The sequence below is a fragment of the Lepisosteus platostomus genome, chromosome 7, assembly GCF_059453375.1.
Source record: "Lepisosteus platostomus isolate fLepPlt1 chromosome 7, fLepPlt1.hap1, whole genome shotgun sequence".
NCBI lineage: Eukaryota > Metazoa > Chordata > Actinopteri > Semionotiformes > Lepisosteidae > Lepisosteus > Lepisosteus platostomus.
Window position 1 is genome coordinate 62834679 of NC_142617.1, and position 25667 is coordinate 62860345.

The window sequence follows — 25667 nt, forward strand, 5'->3', positions numbered from 1 at the left end:
TGTTGACATTGACTTTTTTTTTCAACACGTCCGGCACATTGTAAATCATCTCCAGATGTCCCATGTCCTGTAAGATTATTTTACAAACAACTGACCTTTGGCAGATTAAATGTAAAAAAATCAAATGTCTTAAACAGCAGGCTGCTTCATACTCCATTTAGGAAAAAAGCTTCACCTCCTTATATTCAGCGGGATCAGAAACCAGAGAAAGGACAATACCGCATTGAGCATGAGAAATATGATGCAATTTTGCAACAGGAGGATTCTGACATACTGTAGATATTAATACATACTAATTAGACATTTAAATAATAGTTATTTAACAATTTGCAAAACTATATATCGTTCTCTCCCATTGCTTTGCAAACACAGGAAATATTGGAAAAAAAGAGTCTGTTAAATTCTTCAAAAGACTAAACCCTGGCTGTTTGAGAAGGGTATATGAGAAGGGTATATCAATAATGAATAAAGTGTGAGTCTATGGAAGCTCTGAGCAACACCTTGAGCTAACAAGAGTGGAAGGAAGAGAAGCTATTTAATCTGCAACAGCATTAAATTTTAAAATACCTCCAAATGATCCTAGAGTGAAAGATATTAGATTTTTTTGCAGGCTAAAGATTTGATATGAGCTTTTTCATTGTTTATCTAAATTATTTCAGTACCCATACATATTGATGAAATGTTTTTCTGTAAAAATATTAGTTTTTCTGGGTTCAGTTTCTGTCTTCAGTTAAAAAAAAGAGAAAAAAAAGCTCATCGGAAAGCATGGAGATACATGTTTACATTTGAATCATTTATGAAGGAAGCTGTGAAAGAGTTATCCTTCCAGCTGTGTTGCCTTTTCCTTTAAGAATAATAATGAATATTATAGACCTGTTTTATGGGAATATATTTATATTCTTCCCATATTGTTTATTGATAATAAACGTAAGCAACACACAAGCACACAGGATATCGCCAGATGTTGAATTGTATTTTTAAATAATGATTATACGATAATTTCTACCTTACCTCCTTCCACCTGTGTCAGGGCCCAGAGGCAGGACTGAAATGTTTCTTTGCACCACATCAAGGTTACTCAATGAGGGTAACTGTGGATACAGTGAAGATTTATTAAGACATGAGCCGCCTTCTTAAGCCTTCTTCCTCAACCTTCACTGCCAGATGGGAGAGGAGCTGTCACCCCAACCAGCCTGCTCCCCCCCACATTTGCTCACACAGAGCACCCATTACCTGCATCTTCCATTAGCACGCTGACTGCTGCCCTCACACTGCGAATAAGAGAGGGGCTCCAGGGAGCAACCTCTGTCATGCAGGCTAATTGTGGCACTATGCAGCAGTAGACACTGCTGAATCACTTAACTTGAAAGAGCCCATTTACTCCATTTTGCTGGCTGTGCCGTGGATGTAGATAAGCCGGGACCACAGCTTCATTGGTGGCAGTGCTGTCTCTTCACAGACTGTGCTTAGGAAAGGGCAATGACATGTTCAATAGCTTTAGCAATCAAAAGTGCAAGCCTGGAAACACTTCACATTCTGCGCCTTAAATAACAAGGCCTCTTTTTTTTTTTTTTAGCATTTTACACGTTATTTTTTATAAAAACCTCTCCTGTGAGAGGATAATTAGAACAGGTGAATACCGTACTTTCTACCATTTGGCTGGGGAGTTAACTGCAGAACAGAAGATAAAAGAAGGTGTAAGTGTTCTATGCACATCCCCAGGCAATAATATTGCATCTAAATATAGGGTTTGTGTTGCAATACAACAGAACGGATATTTGTGTCATAACCGGAGCATGTACAGGTGCTAAAAGGAATCCAGTAAATGATTCATTGCCAAAAGGAAAACCTTTTTCTCTTCTGAGCTTTTAAAAACAATCGACAGGACAAAATAAATGAATAATTATGTAAATATGATTTTAAAATAAATCAGTCCATGCAGTTCTGATTAAGCTTTACAATAAATTCACAGAGAATACGAATCCAGAAAGACTTTTTCATACTGTCATTATGCTGTATTGTGTACTGCCCACATTAACATGGTGGCTAAGCTGCATGGCTATCTGATTTCAAGAACAGATGAAATAATAAAGCCTGACAAATTATTCCTTTTGTGAGTTTCTCCCTCGGTTTGTTAATGCAGCTACGTTCAGTTTCTAGTTTGATTGGTTAATATATCGCATGGGAAGAGGACCATAATCCTTTTAGTGGAGAAATCCATGTAGCAATGTACAGTTTTATTTATTTAGGTATTCACTCTCCATCTGAAATTCACTTTCCAGATAAACTGATTTGTATTGTAGATTATCAGATTATTAGACCCCCATCACCATCACCACTGCCACAAGGTTCCTGTATTTTGTCCAAATTGAGCTCTCAGCTGGCTACTTCCTCAAAGAAAAAGTCTGTGTTGCCATAGCAATCAGTGCCATTAGACTGCACTGGGATTTGCAAACGTTATGAACATTTACAAAAGACCACAAAACCAGTAGTAAAACAGGTTTCTCTTTTTCGTTCCCTCTTAGGGAAAAACAGATCTTTAAAAAAATTTGTCTGGGTCCTGAGGCAGCAAAGCAGCCCCAAACCGTGATCCTTATCTAACCATGCTGGTCAGTCGGGATGAGGTTCTTCTTTTGGAAAGCAGTGTTTGGTTTTCACCACACAAAACGTTTCACATTGTGGTTGTTCAGCTTTTAACCCACAAGCACAAGCCAGCAAGAATGCTTCTAAAACAATCAAAACCACTGAAAAAAGCACTCGGAAATGTACCTTCTTCAATATTATATGTTGCTTAGGTAAATTTTCAAGTCAACTGCAAAATGCTTTAAAAATGGTATTTAAATGAGCATGCATTTCAGGACAGTGTAGAGTTTGGGTTACAAGAATCATTGCGTGTTGACTCCAGTTATACATCTAGTTGCACTTGAAATGAGAAAAATGAGTTTACCCAGTAGAACAGGTTTTCACATCACTTTTCATCTGACTAATTTTTGGAGTGCAGCTCCTGAGTAGTGCAACATGCAATTTGAGGACCCGAACGTCTTTGGAAAAAAAAGTTTAAGATACTGAAAGTTTTCATTACTCTAGCATGTGTTCCCAAAGCTGTTGAAGAAGCTCAAGGAATCCCTGACCTACTGAATACAGAGGCTGCTGTCAAGTTGGAGTATTAGAAATGTTCCTCTCGGCTCCTTGGCTGCTGAAGTTGCTATGGAGAGTTTCTGTTGTGGTAACAAGGGCGCAGATGGAACGGAGAACAATGGGATTTCTTCCTTCGTGCTTCTCCTCACAGTCCCCGCATGTGCAACGTTTTCAAAATTCTTCAGACAGGAATTCACCATAAACGTCTTGCTAATGCAGGCTCCTGAAATAGCTGGTAACCCCACTACTCTGAAGGTAGGATGTGCTGTGCAACGGTGTGTTTACAGCAGTTAGGAAATCATTTCAACTGCTTGTTTAGTGGGATAGGCAGCGGCTGTGTGTTCTGAGTTGCTCTGTGTAATGCCTACTGTGTTGCATTTGTAGTAAAGGGAGCTTATCTTACTAACTCCTAGCAACCGGGTTCACAGGCTGCTTGTGCAGGGAGTCTACTGGCTGAAATGAAATGGTTAGACTGTCATCATTGAAATTGAATTGGACTGAAACTGAGTTTGTCATGGGCTTCTAAGTAACAGGTTACAAACTCAATGGCTCGGTACTACAGGCCCCACACAACCACAGTGAGTACTGGAAAGTGAAGGCAATAATAAAACTAAAGCAATGTGATTTTGCTTTGTTTTGACAGTACTGTATAGAGGTATTCTAAATTAATTCAGATGTAGACTGGTGATGTACAAATAATGTAACTTTGACAAGATTACTAACTTAGCTTGCCTTTTGCACGATCACACGAGGTTTAATTTAACATGACAAAATTAAAAAACAATATTCTTATGTTTTCTTTTTTTTCAGTTTAATAACTGTTCACACTGGCTGCCTAAGAATGATTAGCAGGGTTCTCTTTCATTTAACTAAATATGGAAAAAGAAAAAAAAACAGCAGTATGTGTAGAGTGTGTTTCCTGTTTCTGAAATAAACACATAACCATAGGAGTCGATAGTTAAATTTAAGGAACAGATGCATGCCACACCAAACCTAAGTATGTACTTTATTAACTTAATTTATTAAACAGAAAAACCTACTGTATCTCTGGTCCTGTTGCCATGTTTTAAGAATGTTCCTGTGAATCTTACCTCCATCTCGGCCATTCCTTAATCACTTATACAAAGACAGTCATTATAAATGGTACAGTACATGGGATTTTATTTGTAGCTTCCAGGAGACTTGATTTACTTTTACAGTGTATGAGTGTTAGTATGGCTCTTAACCAAGGCTTTCTCCACAGCTCCAGAAAAACAGGCACAATCTCCCATCACACGATGCCCTCGCAGAGATTCTCCCTGAGTACGAGTTCCTCTTCAAGGCACCTGTTCCCTCCAAGGTTGGACCCAGTCATTCTGGACAGCACAATCCCCACACGCCTCCTGGACCAGCACAGACTGGTCAGCAGGGGCACCCAGACACAGACCTGTTAAACCAGACTTACAGGCCTGATTCTTCAGACAGGAGGTGAGCACCACTGCACCAAATGGCGTTGAAGTAGAAGGAACTGTAAGTACTGTATGTGGAATGTCATATAGCACTTTAAGGCACTGGTTTTCCACATAACAGGAAAGCAGTTGAAATGAAACTCTACAGCAAGCCCTAATGATTACTGAACTCTGGACAGCAAAAGGCCTGGTACCTAGTACTTCAGAGACTGGACTTTGAGACTGGGAGGAACAGGCATGGCTTTTCATTGCCATTCTGTATCTCATGAAGGTGAGGAAAATACTAACCCAAACACTACAGTTGAATCACGAGGGGAACAAAAAGTCCTGTACTAGTTTTCTTCAAAGGATCCATCTGCTTTGGCTTGATAAATTGAACCAGAGCTCACATGACGAGATTTCACAAAACAGACATTTTCCCAGGTATGCCTTGGGCGAGCATTGTTTTTCCGAACCATTTTATACTGCTGAAGTCATTGGGCTCAAGCTGAAGTGCATCTCAGTGTGAACAAACTGATCAATGAATGTGGTAGACTACAGAGGAATTCTCTTACCTGCCCAGGGGTGCTGTTGTACTGGGATGCACTGAATTGTCAAACAGCATACACGCTTCTTTTGAGTCTAAACAATAAGGCTTTGTTTTAAATTACAAAAGAATAATTAATATAAATGTTCAATTTATGTTTTGCTCTGCCTTGCAGAGGTTCACCCTGTTTATCTAGAAAAATATATGAGAATGGTTATAGAGACTAGCATTAGCAAGATAGAATGTAGGCATGAACACAGGCTTTTGAAGACAAATCATTTTCTGATAAATTGTTATATTACATTTACCAACAAAACAGAGTAACGTTACATTTGCTAGTTAGGCCGAAAGGTCTCATCTCAATTAGAACCTTTCTTATGTTCCTAACAAATTTTTTAATTTAGGTTCACATTTTATGAAAAGATGATTATAAAGTGATTTTGCTCTACATGTGTCTGACTTACCGGACTAGTCCAGCGTCAAAAGTAAATGTTTAAAATGTTTTTTTTTCTTTAATTGAAACAAAATTAAAAAGGGTGGGATAAGTCTAGTAACTCACCAATTCAAAAACTTGTGGTCTTCTTCTGTCTGATTATTCAAAATGCTTTAAAAAAACTTACACTTGCAAATCCACATCAGCCTTTTGCATGAGGCCATCGTTGTCTAAAAGCCCGTATGAGACCTATATAATGACATTCAGCTCTGTCGTGGATGTTTATTGTCTTTCTCTAAGGCCCGGTGTACCTGGGATTGAAGACAACAGCCATGCAGCAGACGTTACTGCACACGAAGCCAGGGTGAGTGCAGCGTGATCAAGAGAGAGAACAGTTCCCATCACATGCAGTTGCTCATGACTGCTTTTCACAAGGCCAGAATTATTGGTGCTCTTGTTTTTACGGCTGATGATGTAGAGTGGCACATGGTGTTAAAAAGTTAAAGCACGTCTACAGTACATACAGTAGGAAATCAAATCACATTGCACATGAGCGTGGCAGCTGAACCCTGCGGCGATGTTCCTTGGTGCAGCCTAGTGGTCGGACAGTCCCGTTGTGATACTGGAGGAGTAGACAACAGGGGGCAAACTCCCTTTTGGTGCCTGATGGTTCTGTGGCTTTTACGATGGAGTTGATTGTTCAAATGAAATCGGAGAAGGGGGTTTGTTGGGGTCTTGTCTGAGCTCCTATAGGGACCAGCTTCTCTTGAATCTCTTGATTCCCTCTCACACGGGAGGAAATTGTTCAGGTCTCATTGTATTGATTCTTGCTGTACTTTGAAAAGCAGACTGCCATGTCCTCATTCCTCCTCAGAAATGTCAGCCTGTGTATGCAGCGGTTGATTTGCACAGGCTGATTATGCAGCCGATTTATAAAGTTTAAATGTCAATGAGAATGCCTGTGGCGGCAAGGGGTGTTATTAATCCCTTTGAAAAGCATGTCACATTACAGCGCCCACACCGGCGTGGCCAAGACACTGAGGGGATTAGAACGTGCTGGAAATGCCACAAGTAATTTCCTCTTTGTAACCAATCTGATAGAAGAACGAGCACTAGCACTAAAATAAATGAAAGCTTTTGACAATTCTTTGACATTAAACTTGAAAGTCTCATGAGATGTAAATCATAAAACAGAGATACAGTATATAAATGACAATGTGCCATTGCTTTCTTCATTAGCCCAGCTTTTGTAGGTTAAGTAGCATCCAAACAGCCAGGCATTTCATTAATCTAACTGAACTGTCAAAACATTTTGGAAAGTTTCTCACAAATGTGCCCACATTTTGTTGTAATTGGTGGTGTATCTACTTATGAAAAGTTTCTCTTCTTATTCCATAGTGAAATCTGTGGGATACAGATACTAATGTCTGAAGAAACTACTTCTGTGTTTGATTTTGGAGAGGCTGGTGGCCAGTGTAGTGTTTTCTGATTTTGCTGTTGTGGTGATTTGTTTCTCTTCTACAGCATATTTGGTTACTACTGACAAAAACATGTTGTGATAAATTCACAATTATATAAAAAAATCAGTAAATTGGTAGAAAAGGAAAACACGGGCTTCTGATGTGCACAGACAGCAAAGGTATTCTGGATAAGGTGCATTTCATATTGAGAGGTATTTAAACATACTGTACATGAGCATTGGAATCAACAGAATGTATTGCACTTTTAATGGAGCTCTGTGAATTGAATTGTGACAAAACAGAAAAAGATACTTTCACACACCCCACACTCCCCCATCACACAAAAACTTGTACTCACAGCAGTGTGCTCTCATTAAAGCCACTTGCCATCTGTGTTTGGACTGTGTCTTGGAGTGCCAGTAAAAGCAGTTACTGCTCTCTGTATTAAAATTCATAACATTCAGACTTGAAGCCTGGTTTTTGGCTCAGATGACTGAGATTTCCTTGGTCTCAGCAGAAATTTCCTCACTCCTGCCTCTTTCCTTTCTGCAGCTGAGACTCAGTCTTCTATCTCATCTGCAGTCTTAATTGTCAAGCTTCAACTGCATTTCAATTAGGCACCCAATTTCCTATGGAGTCACTCGGGGGCTGCCCTACCCTTGTGGGCTGAATCAGAACCTCCAAATGACTGGTCCTGTCCACCTGCCTCACTAAGAGCTTTGCATGTTACAAGTAAAGATAGTAGGTTCTCCAACCTGATAAGGGTTGCTGGTCCACTGACACATTGCTACACAAAGCCTGCTTGTTGCTACACAACATGCAAGGGAGTACAAAGGCATATGTTATGTAGAGCAGTGTGAAGATCAATGCTCTGCAGTACTGTATTCTTATCTACTTTTGTCGATGAATAGTGCTTTGCTTCCATCCGGTGTTAATCCCTTTAAATCGCTGGCCATCTCCAGTCTCACTCCAGACCTCTCCAGACACTGACTTTGATAACCTTCTGTACTGTGTATTTATGGCGCTAATTTACAGCTTCCTTTTTTGTATGAAATGTATTGTAACGCAACGGGGGCTCAGGCGGGCGCCCTTGCCGCATCTGGTCGGCCCCATCCCGACTGGAGGCTCGAACCCGGGACTTCCGCGTCTCTCTGCAGCGACCTAGCCCCGTGAGCTAAAGAGAGATCTCTCCACAGCCCAGTAGCTGTGGTCCTGCTATCACAGGGAAGGGCGGTGACGTCACCCGGCCGTAAGCGTTACACTATCATTTTCTTGGTCTGTATCCATATAATTTGATTTTAATTCTGCAGTTCAGAATTGAATTAAAAATTACTGTGTAGAAATAAAAAGCCTCTTCTTTGAGCTCTTTATTTAAACAGTATATTATGATTTTACACTGTGAGAAAAACATGTGTTTCCCATGCTATATATAAATGACAGTAACCCCAGAATGCTCAGGTGATTTCTGTATATGTAAAAACACAATCATCTGAGCAGGAAGAAACTAAGTGATTCTTTTATGGTAAAGTTACTTTTGATGTCCGCGCCACTGACAGGAAGGTTGTTTTCCTAAACCTTTTTAAATTCAATTCACATAGCGTAAATCATAACAGCACACACCTCCAGTCCAAGGTTATTTGACAATACCCTGGTGTATTATATGGTTGCTTTCAGAGGCCAGCTTTAGAGCTCTTTGTGAATCAGATTTTGAAAGGCGAACAACACTCACTATCACAAATCCCCGTATCACCCCAGTTTATGAGGATACCCAGAGGCTCAACAGAGCGGTTATCTGCTTTCTTAGTGTCCCAGTGTCGTGTGGTGATTACATTGTACACCCGGCCAAAGCTAATCGATTTAAGGGATTCCTTGAGTACTGTATTAAACAGAATCTACCTCTGCCGTAACTTCTTCCTGGACTAATTATTCTTCTGCAAAACCGATGAGAGGAGATGAGGAGAAATGAATATTAATAATACAGGGATTGATCAGTGTGACAAATTTCTCTGACAAATACTGCCTAGACCAAAGCGAGCCTTTTAATCCTGCAGTGCTTTGTCACAGGCATACTTTAGGGATGATGCTTTTCCCCTGGTTTCAAAAGGCCAGACGTGACACCTCTTTGCAATACGAGCTATGGTGTCACCTTGTGGTGGAGACCTGAAATAAAATGTGGTCTTGTTCCACGGAGAACTCAGTGAAGTGCTTGGACTTTCTGAATTTCAGTGTTTCATGTTTTAAAACTTTTATTCTTATCTGTCGCTCTCCTTAAATAAAACTGGCACCACAACATTTGACTTTCTTCTTGCACCACATTGCCAGTCTTGTTTGAAATTGTTATAAGAACTATGTTTCAGTCTTACATGAATACTTCTATATTATAGGTCTATTAAAAATATAAAACATGAATAATGCAATATAGTATGCCAGCAGTTTGGAATTTACAGACTCATTTATTTATTCTTAATGGTTGCTTAAATTGCAATAAAAATACAAAAATCCACAAGGGTTTTTAATATTTAAATAATACTGTTTATGTTTAACCATGCTGTAAGATGTCCATATTATCATTAGTTACCAATGTAGAAAAATTTGAAACTAGAAATTGAGTGCTTGAACTTCAAGAAGAACCTGAAATTAGATACCTGTCTGTAAAGTTTATTAGTTACATTTCAGCTAAATGCCTACTACTATGCCGTGCACAAAGCAAACGTTTGTTCAGCACAAAACTAGAAATATTAAAATGAGGAAGAAGGCTCTGAAATAAGTGGTATTCTACAGCATAGGGATGGAGAGGCTGTTTTTCAGTTGCTCGGTGAAACGCTGAAGGTTTTTGAAGAGCTGGAAGAACAAGGATCCCCTGACAATCAAGATCAATTAAACCTAACAAAACATATAACCCCGCGTTAAGGTCATTGTACTTCAGGCGTAATGAAGATCTTTTACCCTACAGATATTCCTGTTGCTAGCGCTAAAAGAAGATCCAGGACATGTTATCAAACTTGTTGGGCAGTTTATGTCACATGGTACATGGTAAGCTGGGGAGCTGTGTTACTCTGCTGGAGTGTTTATACTGTGGTGTAGCAGAAGCAGAGTTGCAATGAATCTCTTATCTCCTGAAGTAAAAAAAAGTAATCGTTCTCCATATATCACCTCAAGGCCTGGTTGAAGGCCTCTGTTCTGGCAGGGAGGGTTTTCTCTATTCTACAACCTAGAGAGGCTTCAAGGCTGCAGCTGCTCTAGCTGTGGAAAAGACTCTTACGTGAGGTTTCCCACTGTCACACCCAGCCGTTGAGAGAGTTCACAGACTGTGAGAGACGTTGCTAAATGTGTATTTTGTCAAACTGACCTTGACTCAAAAGATGTCTTCCTGCAAGGCCAAGTCTGATTCAGGGCCTTAGCTGTTCATGAGATCGCCACTAATAAACTGTGCAACATGGCAGAATGCACTAAAGAACAATGCAGCAGGGAAGCCTTTTCACCCAGGCCCATAAGAACATGGGAGAAGGTTACAAATGAGGGGAGGGCTTTTAGCCCATCTAGCCTGTTTTGGTAAAAACCATTCTGGTCCATGTCAGCATGAACAGCTCAACACACTCACCAATTACGGCTCAGACATGCAAGGCAAAATAAAAATATAGCAGCGTGCTAATAGCTATAAAATACCAGAGCTTCACTGTGGACGTACTGCACAGTCAGGCTCTGTGTGAAAATATGACTGCCATTAAAACACCCATACTTGTACTTTAAGATAAATCTAAGTTTATCAAGTATTAATTGTTGTTTTTAATGTCATTGGTATGACCGATGCCTTCACAGTTCATATCAGAAAGCTAGAAAGCTCCCAGTCATTTCTGTAACCTACTATACATGCCTCTTTTAATTCAACTAGTTCAGGGCAGTGTAAAGGGTGTTGGGTCAAGTAATGGTGTTTGTCTATTAGTTTATGGACATTTTAAGTTGGTGTTTCTTTTTTCTCAACTAACCACTTTGGAAAAATGGAAAGCCTCCGCTGGGAGCTGACGTGTACAATCCTGTGTTCGCCAGGAGGTGGAGAACTACCGCACAGCCATGCGGAAGATGGCAGAAGACATCATTGCCCTCCGGAAGAAGGTGGGAGGCCTGGAGTCGGACAACAGCCAGCTGCGCAGTGAGCTGAGTCTGCACCAGGACCTGGGCCGGACCCTGCTGGACGACACTGACATCGACGTCATGACCAAGGCTGAGATAGCTGACCGACTCGGTACCTTCTTCCCATCATGCTGACCTCGATCTGATTTCACCCAAGTCTGGAGGTTGTTCTGTATGGCTCCCTAACTTTCTAGCTGAGCCAGAAGTTCTGTTTGAATGTTAAACTGTAAAGATGTCTTATTTATTTTTTTACATTTACTTGTTAGAAAAGAAGAGCTTCAGATAGAAACGTACCCACTGCTAATGCATGCCGGTTGCGAATGCACTGCTGTTTGTGCCACCTTCAGATAAGGCAGCTCATTTTGGTCGGAGTGGGGTATGATAAGCAGTGCTGCAATGAATCTCTTATCTCCTGAAGGACAGAACCTGACCTCGAAAAGCAGCCCTTTGCCGAAAGGACTTCTACCAGAATGTGTTCATCAAAGAGTTCAAAGATTGCTTGGTTAATTTATTTTGTGAGAAATATATTTTTTATTTCTGGAAGTTTTAATGAATCTGTAGAAGTTTTCTTTCTTATTACAAAATCAGCATCTCTCAAAGTGATTGGATTTAATGGCCTTCTGAACGGTAGAACACCATGGTTTTATCCTGGAGTTTTAATTCTGTCTCATGTGAGCTTGCAATCCAACATTGCAGGGAAGCAGGCTGTGGTGACAAGTGTGTTCATAAATTCTTTAAATGTAAATGCTTCCAGGTGGATATTGATTGCAAGATGTACTGTACTTTGGCTAACAGACAGTAGTTTCTTTGATTAAAGTAGCAATTGAAATTGTATGATTAGGGATAGGTCCAAGTGGACACTATGTAAATTAAAATATCCCAGCCCTGTCTATGTAGAATGTACAGTATGTCCAGCATTTTTCCTAATGGTGATTGCATATCATTTTAGAAGTGTCCCTCAGTTATCTCAGTACGTCTTACCTTGTACTTTATTGCAGCATCACTAAAATTCAAGCTGGCAAGTGAGACAGCTGAAGTAACAACCCTCAAGGACAAAATCCAACAGCTACAGAATGAGTTGATAAGGGTAAGCACCCCCCACTACTTAAGAAATACAGACTGACTGTAAACTCAGTTTTACATGTGAGTCACGGGACAGAACTCAGAAATGTTCTTCTCAAATTATAATTAGAAGTGGGTTTATATTAATGCATGCCTAGTTCCGTTTAATGCAGTTGTGGTTTTGTTTTCTGCCACACTGTTATGAGGTATCCCATACATTCCTTTCACCTTCGTAAATTCTGACAGATTTTGTAAAACAGTAGTTCTTATTTGAGCATCAAGGAACTGTTTGTGCTAACAGCATTTGTAACGTTCTCACCATGTATAATAAACAGGTTTAAAATATCTCTGCCATTTCAGAAATCAGCCTGTACTTCCCTACAGCACTGTCCTCAGCCTCTCTTCTGGTCTTCCTCTGGAGGATGTGCTGAATTTGGGGGTTATGTTTTAGTATGCACTCGTGTCTGCTATTGCAGTCAGCTGAGGATAATCATTTCATTTAATCCCTGGCCTTTATTAGAATCCATTCCTCCAAAAGAGCCCAATCATTCTTTAATGATTGCATTACAAAGGCCTCAGTTAGAGCCTTCTGTAAAGATGACACCGTACCTATTTGCAGCATTGTTGTGTTGAGGTCATGGGTAGAGTGTCCAGATTTTGTCTTCACAGAAGAATGACTCTGAGAAGGAGCTGCTGAGACTGCAGAGAGCCCACCAGCAGCAGCAGGCTGTACTGCAGAAGTACCAGGCCCGGGTGGCTAAGATGAACAGCCTGGAGGCCACAGTGCGGCAGCAGGAGAAGGTATAGTTCTCTGTATTTCCACTCCACACTGGACATGGCAGGAAACTGGGCCAGCTGAGTGCTTCCATTGCTCATTTGTAAGATGGTCATATGGTGCCATGTATTTTCCTGTTGGCCAGAGCTCACACAATGACCTGTGGTGGAAGGTTTCCTACCAATATGTTTCCTACAAAACTTTACTGATATTACAGTTCAGTGGAACACTAATTCATGGGAGAAATCCCAGGTTTGAGAGGTTCCTTCATGCTTATAAAAATATAATCTAATTCCAGCAAAAATTCTTCCTTTAAATGATTTATTTTTATACTCACTTAGTCAAGCTCTACAAACCATTTTGGAATATGGTTCACAGGAGAAAAAAAAAGATTTTGTTAGATATCTCAATGTTTCCTCCTCTGCAAATAGGAAATCAAGTCATGTTTCTTTGCTGCAGGTGATAGAAAAAATGGAAAAGGTTTTGGACAATAAACTGAAAGAGAAGAAAAGAGATCGAGGGAACACTATGACTAAACAATCAGGTGGGGCTCATAACACTTACAAACAGGATATCTAAACAGAAAACTAATTAAGGAAAACACCCCAGAAAGTCCTTCTATTTTCAAAATATCCTCCTCTCCAGAATATTACTAGATAAACACCAGTTCACCTGCCCATGGACTTTGTGATACATCAAGATTGTTAAGAAACTTAAAAAAAGTTTAAGTGAGCATTAAATCGCACACAAAAACTAGAAAAAAAGCTGAGCCTTCTTCAACTGTGAGGGAGAGAGAGGAAGCAGGGATATAAAGCACAGGGGAACATAGCACAGAACAGGTGAGAAAAAGTTTCCAAACAAAGGAAGAACTGGGGAAGAGAAATCGGTCAATGAATGGAGAGGTTTATATATCATTGGAGGGGTGATCCAGGTTAAAGGAAATATTTTTGGGGGAGTTGGAGCCCTGAAATCCCTATAAAAAGATGCAAACAGAAAGGTCAGTGAAATCATGGCTGGGATTTGTGAAATGGGGAACTATCAACTGGGAGAAATCTTTAAAAATGCTCAGTTGCGTTTGGGACTGAAGTGGGCTAAAGTCTATTGAACCTACTTGATTTAAAGCTCTTTTAGTACTGTCAATTCTTCTTTTTACTTGAGAGAAGGAGCAGTTGATGACAACAGAAGGAAAGAGATGGAGTCTGCTCTGGCTGCAGAGAACACACGTCTCAGAGGGGAGCTGGAGAAACTGCGCTACCAGACTGGACCCCTCGTGATACAGCAGCCAGCACAGGTGATACAGGTGTCCCATGGACAGGCTGAGAACTGCAGCTCATTTACTCGTCGGTCTCAATACTGTAGTTGTGGTGAAGTATTTTCTAACTCCTGTCTACATAAACAACAATACATACCATGCTTCTAAAAAGTACAGTGTACAACTGGATTTGTAAAATCACATTTTATTTTGCATTCTTTGTTCTGTTTATACACTGTATCAGTTGCCATTCTTTTGGGGATTTTAACTTTGTTTGGCATGTACACATCAGATAAAGCCTTTTGCTAAAATGTCCTGGACGTGTTTCTCGATATTGCCAATGTAAATATTATAAGCTGTCAAGAACAGCTGCATTCCAGGTGCCACTCATGATCAACTAAAAATGCAGAGCTTCTTGTCTTCAGCATCTGATAGTTGAGAGTAGATTTATTTGAAAAATTGCTGCAAGCACTGAAAACATCTTCAAATACCCTTGCAAGGAATCCATGCTACAAAGGAAATGCCTACACTGTACAAGCCATCCTTTTAGCTTTTAGCTTTTATCAATATACTGTATCTCTTATTCTAGACCTTCAAATAGTTACATCTCTTTTTCAATTGATCTGACTTGACACCTGTATCCAGACACAGGACCCATTCCCAGACAATGAGAAGTTGAGTTTGCTGACCCGCCTGGAAAAAGCTCAGGCCCGCATACAAGTGCTGGAGAGCCAGGTAGGCCTCATCGTTAATGAATATGCTTTATTATAACTAGTAATAATAAGAATCTATTATTGGATTCAGAAAGACGTTTATCTTGAAGTATCACAAACTTTAAAAAGTTATGCCTCATAGAATTGGTATTAAAAGTTAAAAGCAAATGTGCCGGCTACCGAAGCCTCTATCTGATTGTGTCTCTCTCTTCCTGCCCCCTTCCTGGACAGGAAGTGTTAATGGTCAGGTTAGAGCTGTCCTCTCTGACGCTTGTGTCTCTCTCTTCCTGCCCCCCTCCTGGACAGGAAGTGTTAATGGTCAGGTTAGAGCTGTCCTCTCTGACGCTTGTGTCTCTCTCTTCCTGCCCCCCTCCTGGACAGGAAGTGTTAATGGTCAGGTTAGAGCTGTCCTCTCTGACGCTTGTGTCTCTCTCTTCCTGCCCCCCTCCTGGACAGGAAGTGTTAATGGTCAGGTTAGAGCTGTCCTCTCTGACGCTTGTGTCTCTCTCTTCCTGCCCCCCTCCTGGACAGGAAGTGTTAATGGTCAGGTTAGAGCTGTCCTCTCTGACGCTTGTGTCTCTCGAAGCTGGAGGAGAACGCACGGTGGTGGGGCCGAGAGAAGCAGGACCTGCTGACCCGCCTGAGTGAGCACGACCACGGCTTCGCTCGCACGTCCACCATGATCCTGCACGACTTCCCCCTGGTCAGCCCCGGCCCTCTGCTCCTGCTGCACTTGTGCTCCCTGCCTTTTCCGTCTCGTTGACCTCAGGTGTCCTCAGTCTCTAGAAAGGGGCTTTGTGAGGGATTGTCTGACCATACTTCTGCTTAAAATGCAGTTAGAACATGCAGTTTAAGGGAAAAAAATGGATTTCAGGTAACTATTTATTTCCAAATTTAAACAAGTTTTCCTAAGGCTGATATTAAGCCTAACTTAGTCCGTTCATCATTAGTGAACCACTTATTCCTGGTGAGGTTGGCAGAACTTCTGAATCTGACCAGGAAGATGACAGCCTAGATAGGATGACAGAATTTATACTATCAAACACACGCACCAGTTGTCTCTAAGGCACAACAAAGAGATACTCGTTAACCTGGACAGCTTGTTCTTGGGAGAAAACCTGAAACCTGAAGGGTGGAAAAGTCCTGCTGTTCAGTTTTCAGTTGGCGGTGCCAACATGGGGCAACAGCAGAGACCCTGCTGTCTAGTTCTGTGGCTCTAATGGGTTCAAGCCCAGTGGGGCACTGGTTCAAGACCAAAAGTGAATGACTGGCATGACATCCTATAATGATGAAGATAAAAGTTCTTCTTTAAATTAATACAAGTTCGTATAACCTCTTAAAATATTGAAATAGCATATAGCAGGAATGAAGAGAAAGAAGAACCTTAGTTAAGAATCACAGTGTAGACTGGTGGAAAAGGGAGAGATTTTGATGGTTCCAAGTGAACCATCCATATTCTTCTGTTTCATCTACTAGTACACTTTATCATGAACATGACAAACCTGAATTCATGTCCATTGCTATACTCTCTTTACAGTACTGAAGGTGCCCTCTGTTTCTCTTTGCAGAAGCATGGCTCTACCTCCTTGCCAAACCCCAGCAGACACAGGAAGCTGGACCCCCTGACGTAGCCATTCCTCAAAACCCCTGAGCTGACACCTTTGAGATCTTTATTTTTACTTCCCAAACCCCCCACAAAAATTCATATTTCTACCTACGTTCAATAAAAATCTAGGATTTGTTTTTCAATTGACTTAATTATTCAAGTATCAATGAAAAGTTCACTGTTTTACTCACACTCCCATACAGTATTCTGACATGGGAACAAGTAATAGGTTTATTCCATGCTGAAAAGAGAAGAGAGAAAAACACAACGTTTTGGCTGTGAAGCCTTCTTCAGGTGTCTTTTCGGCTGTGTTTTCGGGTTCACAGCCAAAACTTTGTGTTTTTCTCTCTTCTCTTTTCAGCATGGAATAAACCTATTACTTGTGCCTTTGCAGACTATGCATGCTGACGCAGCTCCCCACCTGAAGTATTCTGGCATTGCAGCTTCACATCTGCTTGTCCACTGTTTGAGTTAAAATGTTAGTCAACTCAGGGTCAGTGTACCATACAAGGACAGCTCAAAGCAGTTTTGGTACTTTGTGGTCTGTAACACATTCTGCAAGGTCTTTGAGGACCTGCTGCCTAAAATATTCAATGGAATGGGTTATGAAGAAATTGGCAATAATTACTGAGTATAATAAGAAGGCACAGTCTGCATGGTCTGTCTTCCCTCTCCCCACACACAGCTAAGAAAAAACATTTTACAGATTCTTAAACAATTCATGCCACTTGATTCCTTTATATCTGGGAAGATGAAAACTTATTGAGGCAACAAATCTTAAAGCATATTCCATTTCTTTCAAGTATCTTCCTCAAAGGCAGGTCTTTTTTAATAAAATATTGTAGATCATGTACAATACTAGCAACAGAATATCACACCATGAATGGCTGGTGTTGTCCTGTAGCAGGAGTTTGATTTACTGCTCCAAAGCAGCTGTGTTGTATGTTTTACTGAGCACCACAATGATCCAAAATCGTTTCCCTTGTGTTATTTACTGTAACTGGGCGGACAGGTTTGTGGAGAATGAACTTGGAGCTCCTCATTCTTCATTACTTTCTCTGCTGTAGAGGTCTCAGGGTTAAAACGATGGGCTTCTCAGGCAACAGGATCAGCTCAAAGGTGCTCCTGATATCCACTTGCCTTTGTTTTTCAATTTTAAAGTTCTCAAGCATCTACAATAACAGGAGACAGAAACCAGTCAACAGCTGTAAAGTGTGAGTCTAAACTGACAGCAAAGCTGCCTCGCAGAGCTCTGAAAAATAAGTGCATTTCCTTTAACTTGTGTGCAAACATAATTGATCGCCTGCTTTTTGCCTCAATTAACTGTCTAAGGTGCCACTGGATCTAATGCATGCAAGGCTAATTTCATTTGAGGCAGAATCTTCCAGTTAAACATAACCACCTTGATAGGGGTGGGATACAGAGCTGGGCAACAAGTCATGCAACTGGACTCCTTGTAGTGGTAAAAGTGATTTCCTGCACTACCTCATTCAAGTCAAGTTAAGGATGGAGCCGAGACTCACGTGTATGAGGAACAGCTGCATCTCCGTCTCGGCAATCCTGCGGCCTAAACACTGACGTGGCCCGAACCCAAAACCCAGACTCCGGAAGTAGCTGTGCTCCCCCCTCAGCCAGCGGGAGGGCTGGTACTGCTCTGGCCGGGGGAAAACGTGGGGGCTGCGGCCCATAGCGTAGAGCCCCAGCTGGACCAGTGTCTGGACAGAACAACCAGGGCTCAGTGCAGTTCTCATGCCAGCATGGGGTTTCATTTTCAAACAACATGACTATGCGCTAATACTGTACAAGAGAGCGCAATTTCAGGGAGACAGCGCTTTGAATACCAAAGGAAATGGGTAGCCACTTTCCACAAAACTATTTTGAAAGAAATGGTTTCAAAAGCATGTGATATCAATTTATTTGAATCGTCATGCTTTCTAATCGAAGTGAGCTGGGTCTTTTTTAATGTTTTCAAACTAAAGATTAGCCTTATATGTTAGTTCACGTACCCAGTATAAGCTTTAGCGATAGCAAGTTTTCAGTCAGGCAGAATCCTAGTCATGCACTGGACTGGACTGTGGTCTCGTTGTGAACAAGTCAGCGGCCAAACACGATGGATCACACCAGGAGCACAGCACCCTGCTTTCAGAAAACGGAAGGATGCGACGGAGACTGTTTCTTACCCCCGACGGGATGTGGTAGTTCTGGATCACAATGTCTTTGGTAATGTATCTTTGCAAACTCACAGCAACGGGATGCAGCCTGGGAGGGAGAGTGCACTAGGTCAGCCTCTCTTCTGTCATTCTTTATGTCAATATACGTAAATAACGCCTAAAGGATGTATGAAGTGATTTTGTCTATTTAACCTGATATATTGGTAAAAAAAAAAGCTTGATACTTGGTATCATGAATACAGCATAGAGAATCAAAAGCTGATCAAACTTAAAAGTCAGCAAGTAGATCAGAAATTTTCTCCACTGCACTTCCCTCACAATTTTCAAAGGTTGCTGCTGGAAGAGGTGTTAGTGGGGCCAGCAGGGGGCGCTCACCCTGCGGTCTGTGTGGGTCCTAATGCCCCAGTATAGTGACAGGGACACTGTACTGTAAACAGGCGCCGTCCTTCGAATGAGACGTAAAACCGAGGTCCTGACTCTCTGTGGTCATAAAAAATCCCAGGGCACTTCTCGAAAAGAGTAGGGGTGTAACCCCGGCGTCCTGGCCAAATTTCCCATTGGCCCTTACCATGGCCTCCTAATAATCCCCCTCTATGAACTGGCTTCATCACTCTGCTCTCCCCACTGATAGCTGATGTGTGGGGAGCGTTCTGGCGCACTATGGCTGCCGTCGCATCATCCAGGTGGGGCTGCACACTGGTGGTGATGGAGGGGATCCCCCATTACCTGTAAGGCGCTTTGAGTGGAGTGTCCAGAAAAGCGCTATATAAGTGTAAGCAATTATTATAAATTATTATTATTATTAATTTTCGTTTCTCTCATCCAGCCTCTACACTTCTGCTGTTTCCTTAACATGGTTCTTGGACACGCTGCATTCCTGTCTGTTATACCTCAACGTCTCCTTCAAAGCTCCTTTGATCAAAGGCACCGCTTTTAGCACTTGGGTTATGTCTCCCTCAGAAGAAGCCCTTGCGGCCTGTATCTCTGCCCGCAGCTCCTCCTGCAGCCCAGGGTGCCTGGCCAGCTCATACAAGGTCCACAGCAGGGTGATAGACGTCTGAAACACAGCACAGTCGACAAGAAAACTAACATCTGATGGAATGGTCTTTAAGTATTTGAACTAAAGAAATCATTTCACCATCTGTTAAATTTTCCGTACAAAGCAGAGGGAGATGTGCTGCAGTAACTGATTTTAGCCCCACAAGATTGCCTCACAATGCGTACGCGAGGCCTGAGACCGTCGGGTGTGGACAATGTGCTGTAAACAAAGGTGCTACCGTGTCCACCCCTCCCGCCATCAGCTCCGTCACGCTGGCCTTGATGTCTTCGATGGACAGCTTGTCCAGCATCAGCAGACTGGCCAGCACTCCAGGGTACTTCCCGTCGTTGGTGGGAGCCAGACGCAGCTGTCTGTAGATATTCTGAATACAGCGGTCAGCTGGAGGGGTCAAGATAAAGGGTCAGGTTTTGGCTGTTATTCCATTGAAACTTTTGTCCTTGCATTCACATAGCTATAGCAATAGGACTTGTACTGCTAGTGTCATTTTGAATTATGCTCCAGCTTCTTACACCAATACGATCCCAGTTAATGCATATTGCATGAAGTGTGTATATTTTCGTTAGTTTAAACAATGCTAGGGAGTTCAGATATGGTTAAACGTGAAGAGAAGCCTTATATGTTTTCATCAGTTCAGCAGGTGGATAGCGTGGCACCCTGTGAAGTGGTCTGTCCTTCGTTAAACCGGCCCAGACCAGGTGTCGGCTCAGCCGGCTCTGACCTTGTCCGAAGATGCCGTCCCAGGCCTCCACGTGCTCTTTCCACACCTGGGAGCCCAGTCTGCGCAGCAGGCCGGGGGGGATGTACAGCATGGGGGAGGTGGTCTTGAACATGCGAGAGATGCAGTCGATGAAGTGCTGCGCCTCGGGGTCGATGTAGTCGTGCAGCAGCCCCAGCCGTTCCCCATACAGCACCGAGCTCACCGCTGGGACACGGGGGAGAGGGGGAGAGAGCCATCACCGCAAGACACTCACGGTAGAGGGAAGAGGCAGGCCTGGCCTGGGAAACACACTAGAGTGCCTTATCATGGGAATATCAGTGAGGCACTAGCTCAACAAGTGGAGAGGCTATACACCCTTTCCATTTTTAGTTGAATTTGTGAAGTATGGTCCTACAGTAAATATTAGGCATGTTCCATTTCACTATATATGATCTCACATATCAATTACTTCCTCGGGTGTTGATAATCTTGTTCTGATTGAGTGCTTTCTGATCCTGACTAGAGTATCAGACCTTCCCATCCCTCTGTCAAAGTGATTAAATGTGTACTTTTAGGAAGTACAGTATGAAAATCTGGGATAATAGGGAGTGCTGGGAACATAACTTACTGTTTTGTGGGCTTGTGCAGCTATAACTGCATTAATGTCAAATGTTACAGTAACACATCAAGAGACAGTATAGACCAATTTCTGGATTTGTTGGTAAACACAGATTCCTAATTCGTATTCCTGTGCACCTCTGACATACTCTTTCTGTCAGTAGTTCAGGTGGGTAGCTGCATCAGCATGCACAGGCTGCAAAGGAACAAGTAAAGGTTTATTCCATGCTAAAAAAGAGAACAGTTTCATGGAAACTTCTCACGGTGCAGCATGGAATATGCCTTTACTTGTCTCTTTCTGTCCGGCCCACATGCCCACACACCAAGATAAATGGCCCCCACTAACGAAGCTACAGTACAATAATTCCTCAGAGCCTCACATTCCAGGGCGAATTTGAAGAGCTCGTGGGAGAGGTCCACTGTCCACTGGCCCGTGCTGCTTCTCTCAATCTTTTTGTGAACCCGGGCCACGAAGTCCTGGCCGACCTCGTCCAGCAAGGGCACGAAATTCCCCAGCACCTGGGGGGCGATCACCTCTTTGTTGAGGATCACTCGATGGGAGCGCCAGTCTTCCCCGTCCCTGAGAAAGAAGAAGAAAAGAGCGTTTTTCACACTTTGCTGTTATTTGTATATTTTGCTGCCTTGAAATTATTTTCTTCTTCTTTTTTTTCCTTGTGCACTTGACATTTTCTAAATAAATAAGCCGCAGTGTTCATCGTTTCACTTTTTTTTCAATCTGAGACCCGTCTTGAAATTTGCTTTTCGCCTTTTAAAATACAGTATGTGTTTTGAAGACCTGTGTTGGCTGAAAGGTGACCAGCTGGCAGGACTGTAGGAATTAGCTGATTCATTGGCGTTCCCACCTGTGTCTGTTAACCTATCGACAAGCTTTTTAGTTGGAATAAAGAGCAAATTCATAATCGCCAAGCTCATGAGACATAATGTACTCTAACTAGGATACGTTTGGAATTAGGACCTCAGTGCAGAAAAAAAGATGACAAAACAACTAAAAAGAACTAAGATGATTTACAAGTACCAGTTAGCATCAGTTTTTAAAGGCATAGTTAGAATGAAAATCAGCAGAAACAGGTGTCCTCAGTCTGCTGAGTTTCATTTGCACTGGGCCCTTAATCACCAGACACGAACTGTATTGCAGAAGAAATAAAATTCATTCAGACTTTGAGGGCACTTTGAACCTCCAAGGTTTTGACTGCAACACAGAAATGTAATGAGCAAAAAAGCAGTGTTCGAATTACAATGCCAGAAGAAAAGGCATCTCATTACTTGAGCAGGACTCCATATCTGTGGTTCCTGTAATCTCTGTATGAGGTCCAAGGTTCCATCTTCAGTCTTTTGGGGTAGTGGCCCTCTGCTTTAAACAAGATGGCAGCATCCTCTGGGTTAATTATATTCACACTTTCATAGTAACCAATTTTCTCCCTAAAAAAAAGAAAAAAAAGTATTAGGAGTCAATATCAGGCGTAGTTTCAACACTGTAGACATCTACAAATTGAAACATAAAAACTGATCTAAAGGTGTCATGTAATAATTGCAAAGTGGTAATGTTATCAGGCAAATATTTTCAGAGGTCAGTTATCTTTTTCAGGGCTGGCCCGGCTCATAGAATCTGCCATTTATCGGGGTTACAGTTTTACCTGGCCTACATTTTTAAAATATTTTTAACTATCAGGCTATGACTCCTATGATTTGGAATTGTGTTGCTCTACAGATATCATGGTCATTTCTCCCTGTAAGAACTGTGTACTGTGTAACAGGGGGGGTGTTTACCGAAAACGATTAATCGTAGAGGTTAACGAGCAACTTGATAATGTACGTCAAGTTTTGTACGTCACGTACGTGCTACTTTTTCGAGTGATTCCCCAATCCCCTCTTAATCGGTCATTTTACGAGCGAGTATAAAGTACTTGTTAACCCCGCCTCTGAAGTCGCTTAGCAAAAAGCATCACAATTCGATTAATAATACTTTCATTATATGGTGTCGTTTTTGGTCCATCAGTGGGCTGAAATAAAGTTGTGAAAAGGAATATGAAGTAAACATGACATCACAAGTTAACCAATGAAGCGAAAGCTTCTAAATTTCTAAATTTACAGATTTTCTAAGAGAAAATAAAATAAATGACTGACACGCCGTAAAAGAACACCAAGATTGACTGCGTGCGTGACTATCATCTTGTCAAGTATAAATCTTCGCATTTTTTTATTTTTTTAAATGAAATGTATTGGAACGGATTGGGGTTCTCGTAAATAAACGATCGATCTGAAAATCGAGTTCACGATGTTCTTAGCGCTACGATGCTTTCGGGAAACCCAACCCAGAACTGTTTCAAACGTGATCAAGAAATGGAAATGTTACCACAGAAAAAGAATCAGCTTTTAAAAGAAGGATTTAAGAAGCGAGTAAACTAATTTAGTTAAGAATTAAGAAAATACACCTTTTTATAATTACAATGCATAACTCTGGTTCAAGTAAGATTTAAAAACAAATCAGTTGTTCATCTCTTTTTAACCCTAAAATGTGAAACAAGATTCTGTGCGTCAGGCTGATCTTTACATAACTAAGAGAGAGCATTGCAACACCTCATCAGGGACGTGATGAGTAGCTGTTTATTACATTGCAAGATGGGACTTGTACTAGATGTTGAAGTACAGTACTGTAACTCATTACAGTGGGGTTTTTTTTTATACTTTTTCTCTTAAAATCAACTACCCTTCAGCACTCGATATATAGAGTTCTTACTTCTTACAGAATCAATACAAATGAATACGAAATTTTGTTTCAAAATAGAAATGCCACTTACCTGTAAATAGGTCCAAATGTGTTAAAATTGTTAAGCATAATTCCGTGAATGTTCTTAAATCCATCTAACTTCCAGAAGTTGTACAAGTTAACCAATCCATTCTTCCAGTTTCCAGGAATCTCACTAAAGGGTTTGACTTTCTTGTGCAGCTCTGGAGAGGTGGGCTGTGTAGATATGGCCATACTGGCACTGTAGCACCTTCTGTAAAAAGGTGCTCTGCGCTTGTTACACTCTGCACCTGCAGCTCTGATGACAGCAAGGCTGGGGGAAGCTACACAGCGCAAGCAGGGCTTCACCCTCATCATCAGGCTCTATCTTCTTATTACTGGGACTACTATGGCTCAATAGATGTGGGCTGTTTATATACTGCCCTCACGGTTCAAGCTTCAAGGCCTTCCAAAGACAGTCAAATATTTAGGATTTAACCCCTTCTATTCCTCTTATTCTAATCAGAATGGTCCTGGAGTAACTTTGTCTCTTTAGGGTTAAATATCACCAATTGCTGTACTGACAGGCAATACACAGATCAGAGCAATCCTTGAAGATGAACCACGTTGTCTTTCTAAACAACTGCACTTGTATGATAAGGGTTTAAGAGGTAAATATCATTAGACCAGGAGATCTCATATTCTGCTCCTAGAGGGCCTTCGTAACTTCTGGGTTTTGTTCCAACCTGAGTGGACAATTGAAACCGTTATCACAATTATTTGTACGTAGTCAAACATTCACTTCTTTAAAGGTACGCTGCAGAGCCCGGTTAGAAGTTTTAAGTATTAATCACAGTTAAATAATTATACTTATAGCTCAAGTGGGATACAGTAGACTCCACACCGTTGTGTGGGAAAAGTAGACACTCCCAGTCAAGTTGCATTTCACTGAATCTCAAAGTAAAAAAGAAGTTGACACGACCTCTGTGAACTTGGCACATGCAAACGTTTGGGCTCCCTAAGTACAACCAGTTCTTAGTAACACCTCCATTGGCAGAAATCGCAGCTTCCAAACATATCCTGCAGCCAGATTAGAGCGTTCTGTTCTTGCTTTTGGATTTTTTCCCCAACTCTTCCTTGCAGAACTCTTCTAGCTCAGACATATTCTTAGGTCTTCTCCCTTTAACTTCCATTTCTTAATGATGTTTCTGACAGTTGAAATTGCAAGCTGGAAGCATTCAATGGTCTTCATAGGCTTCTCCTGCTTTGTAAGAGTGAACTATATGTTTAAAGTCCTCGGACAGCTGCTTAGAGAAACCCACTGTTGTTGAAAGAAGGCAGAACAACAATCACAACCTCAGAGTATTTGCTGAACACCGTCTTCACATGACTTCACGTAAAGCCTAAAGTCAGTTTGGGGCTTTTGAAAAACACAAATGAAAAAAGTAGTAATGAATCAACAGGAAAGTTGCCCAAATTTTTTCGCATGCCATATTCACTTTTTTTTTCCCAATCTGTTAACATCTGCAAATAAACAGTAATTTTGCATGACAATTTACAGAAAGATCTTGTGTTTAACTTTGTACCCTGTAGATGTTGTGTCATCTTCTGATATTCATTGAAGCACAATTTAACCAGGGGTGCCTAAACATTTGCACACAATTTGAATTAAGCTCTTCAAATGCAGAGTTTGAGACAGTTATGTAGCAATGTTATCCCTTATATTCAACAGGATTTTATAAGCTGTACGTAAATGCGAGAGGATCTATATATATGCAGGTATTCCATATGGATCAAAACATAAATTCTAAAATGTCTTTATCTTCTAAAA

The 25667-nt window shown here is 41.4% G+C and overlaps 2 protein-coding genes across 3 annotated transcripts in view; one reads left to right on the plus strand and one right to left on the minus strand.

The window, feature by feature from the left end:
• ccdc33 (coiled-coil domain containing 33) overlaps nt 1-16687 on the plus strand; it is a 97502-nt gene extending 80815 nt beyond the window's left edge. Inside the window, exons 15-24 of one of the 2 annotated variants that reach the window (XM_088641667.1) lie at nt 4382-4605; nt 5846-5909; nt 11053-11248; nt 12135-12223; nt 12868-12999; nt 13433-13517; nt 14134-14264; nt 14871-14960; nt 15525-15641; nt 16507-16687. In XM_088641667.1, coding sequence (XP_088497793.1) covers nt 4382-4605; nt 5846-5909; nt 11053-11248; nt 12135-12223; nt 12868-12999; nt 13433-13517; nt 14134-14264; nt 14871-14960; nt 15525-15641; nt 16507-16569 — 1191 coding nt within the window. In that variant the 3' untranslated portion in view covers nt 16570-16687. The remainder of the gene's footprint in view (nt 1-4381; nt 4606-5845; nt 5910-11052; nt 11249-12134; nt 12224-12867; nt 13000-13432; nt 13518-14133; nt 14265-14870; nt 14961-15524; nt 15642-16506) is intronic. The other variant, XM_088641668.1, reaches the window with a different exon arrangement.
• Nucleotides 16688-17336: 649 nt separating this feature from the next.
• LOC148659444 (cholesterol side-chain cleavage enzyme, mitochondrial-like) lies at nt 17337-25667 on the minus strand. The gene is made up of 9 exons (XM_088641669.1): nt 23910-25667; nt 22375-22530; nt 21471-21670; nt 20494-20697; nt 19993-20153; nt 19606-19772; nt 18725-18803; nt 18068-18259; nt 17337-17716 (listed from the first exon to the last, which is right to left on the minus strand). The coding sequence occupies exons 1-9, from the start codon at nt 24212-24214 to the stop codon at nt 17594-17596; spliced, it is 1587 nt and encodes a 528-aa protein (XP_088497795.1). The 5' UTR covers nt 24215-25667; the 3' UTR covers nt 17337-17593.

Coding starts and splice junctions, on each gene's coding strand:
- LOC148659444 (XM_088641669.1), bottom strand. CDS start 24,214: ATGATGAGGGTGAAGCCCTGCTTGCGCTGTGTAGCTTCCCCCAGCCTT. Junction 20,698..21,470: donor CTTCAAATTCGCCCTGGAAT/GTGAGGCTCTGA, acceptor CCCGTGTCCCAG/CGGTGAGCTCGGTGCTGTAT. Junction 19,773..19,992: donor TGGCGGGAGGGGTGGACACG/GTAGCACCTTTG, acceptor GCTGTGTTTCAG/ACGTCTATCACCCTGCTGTG.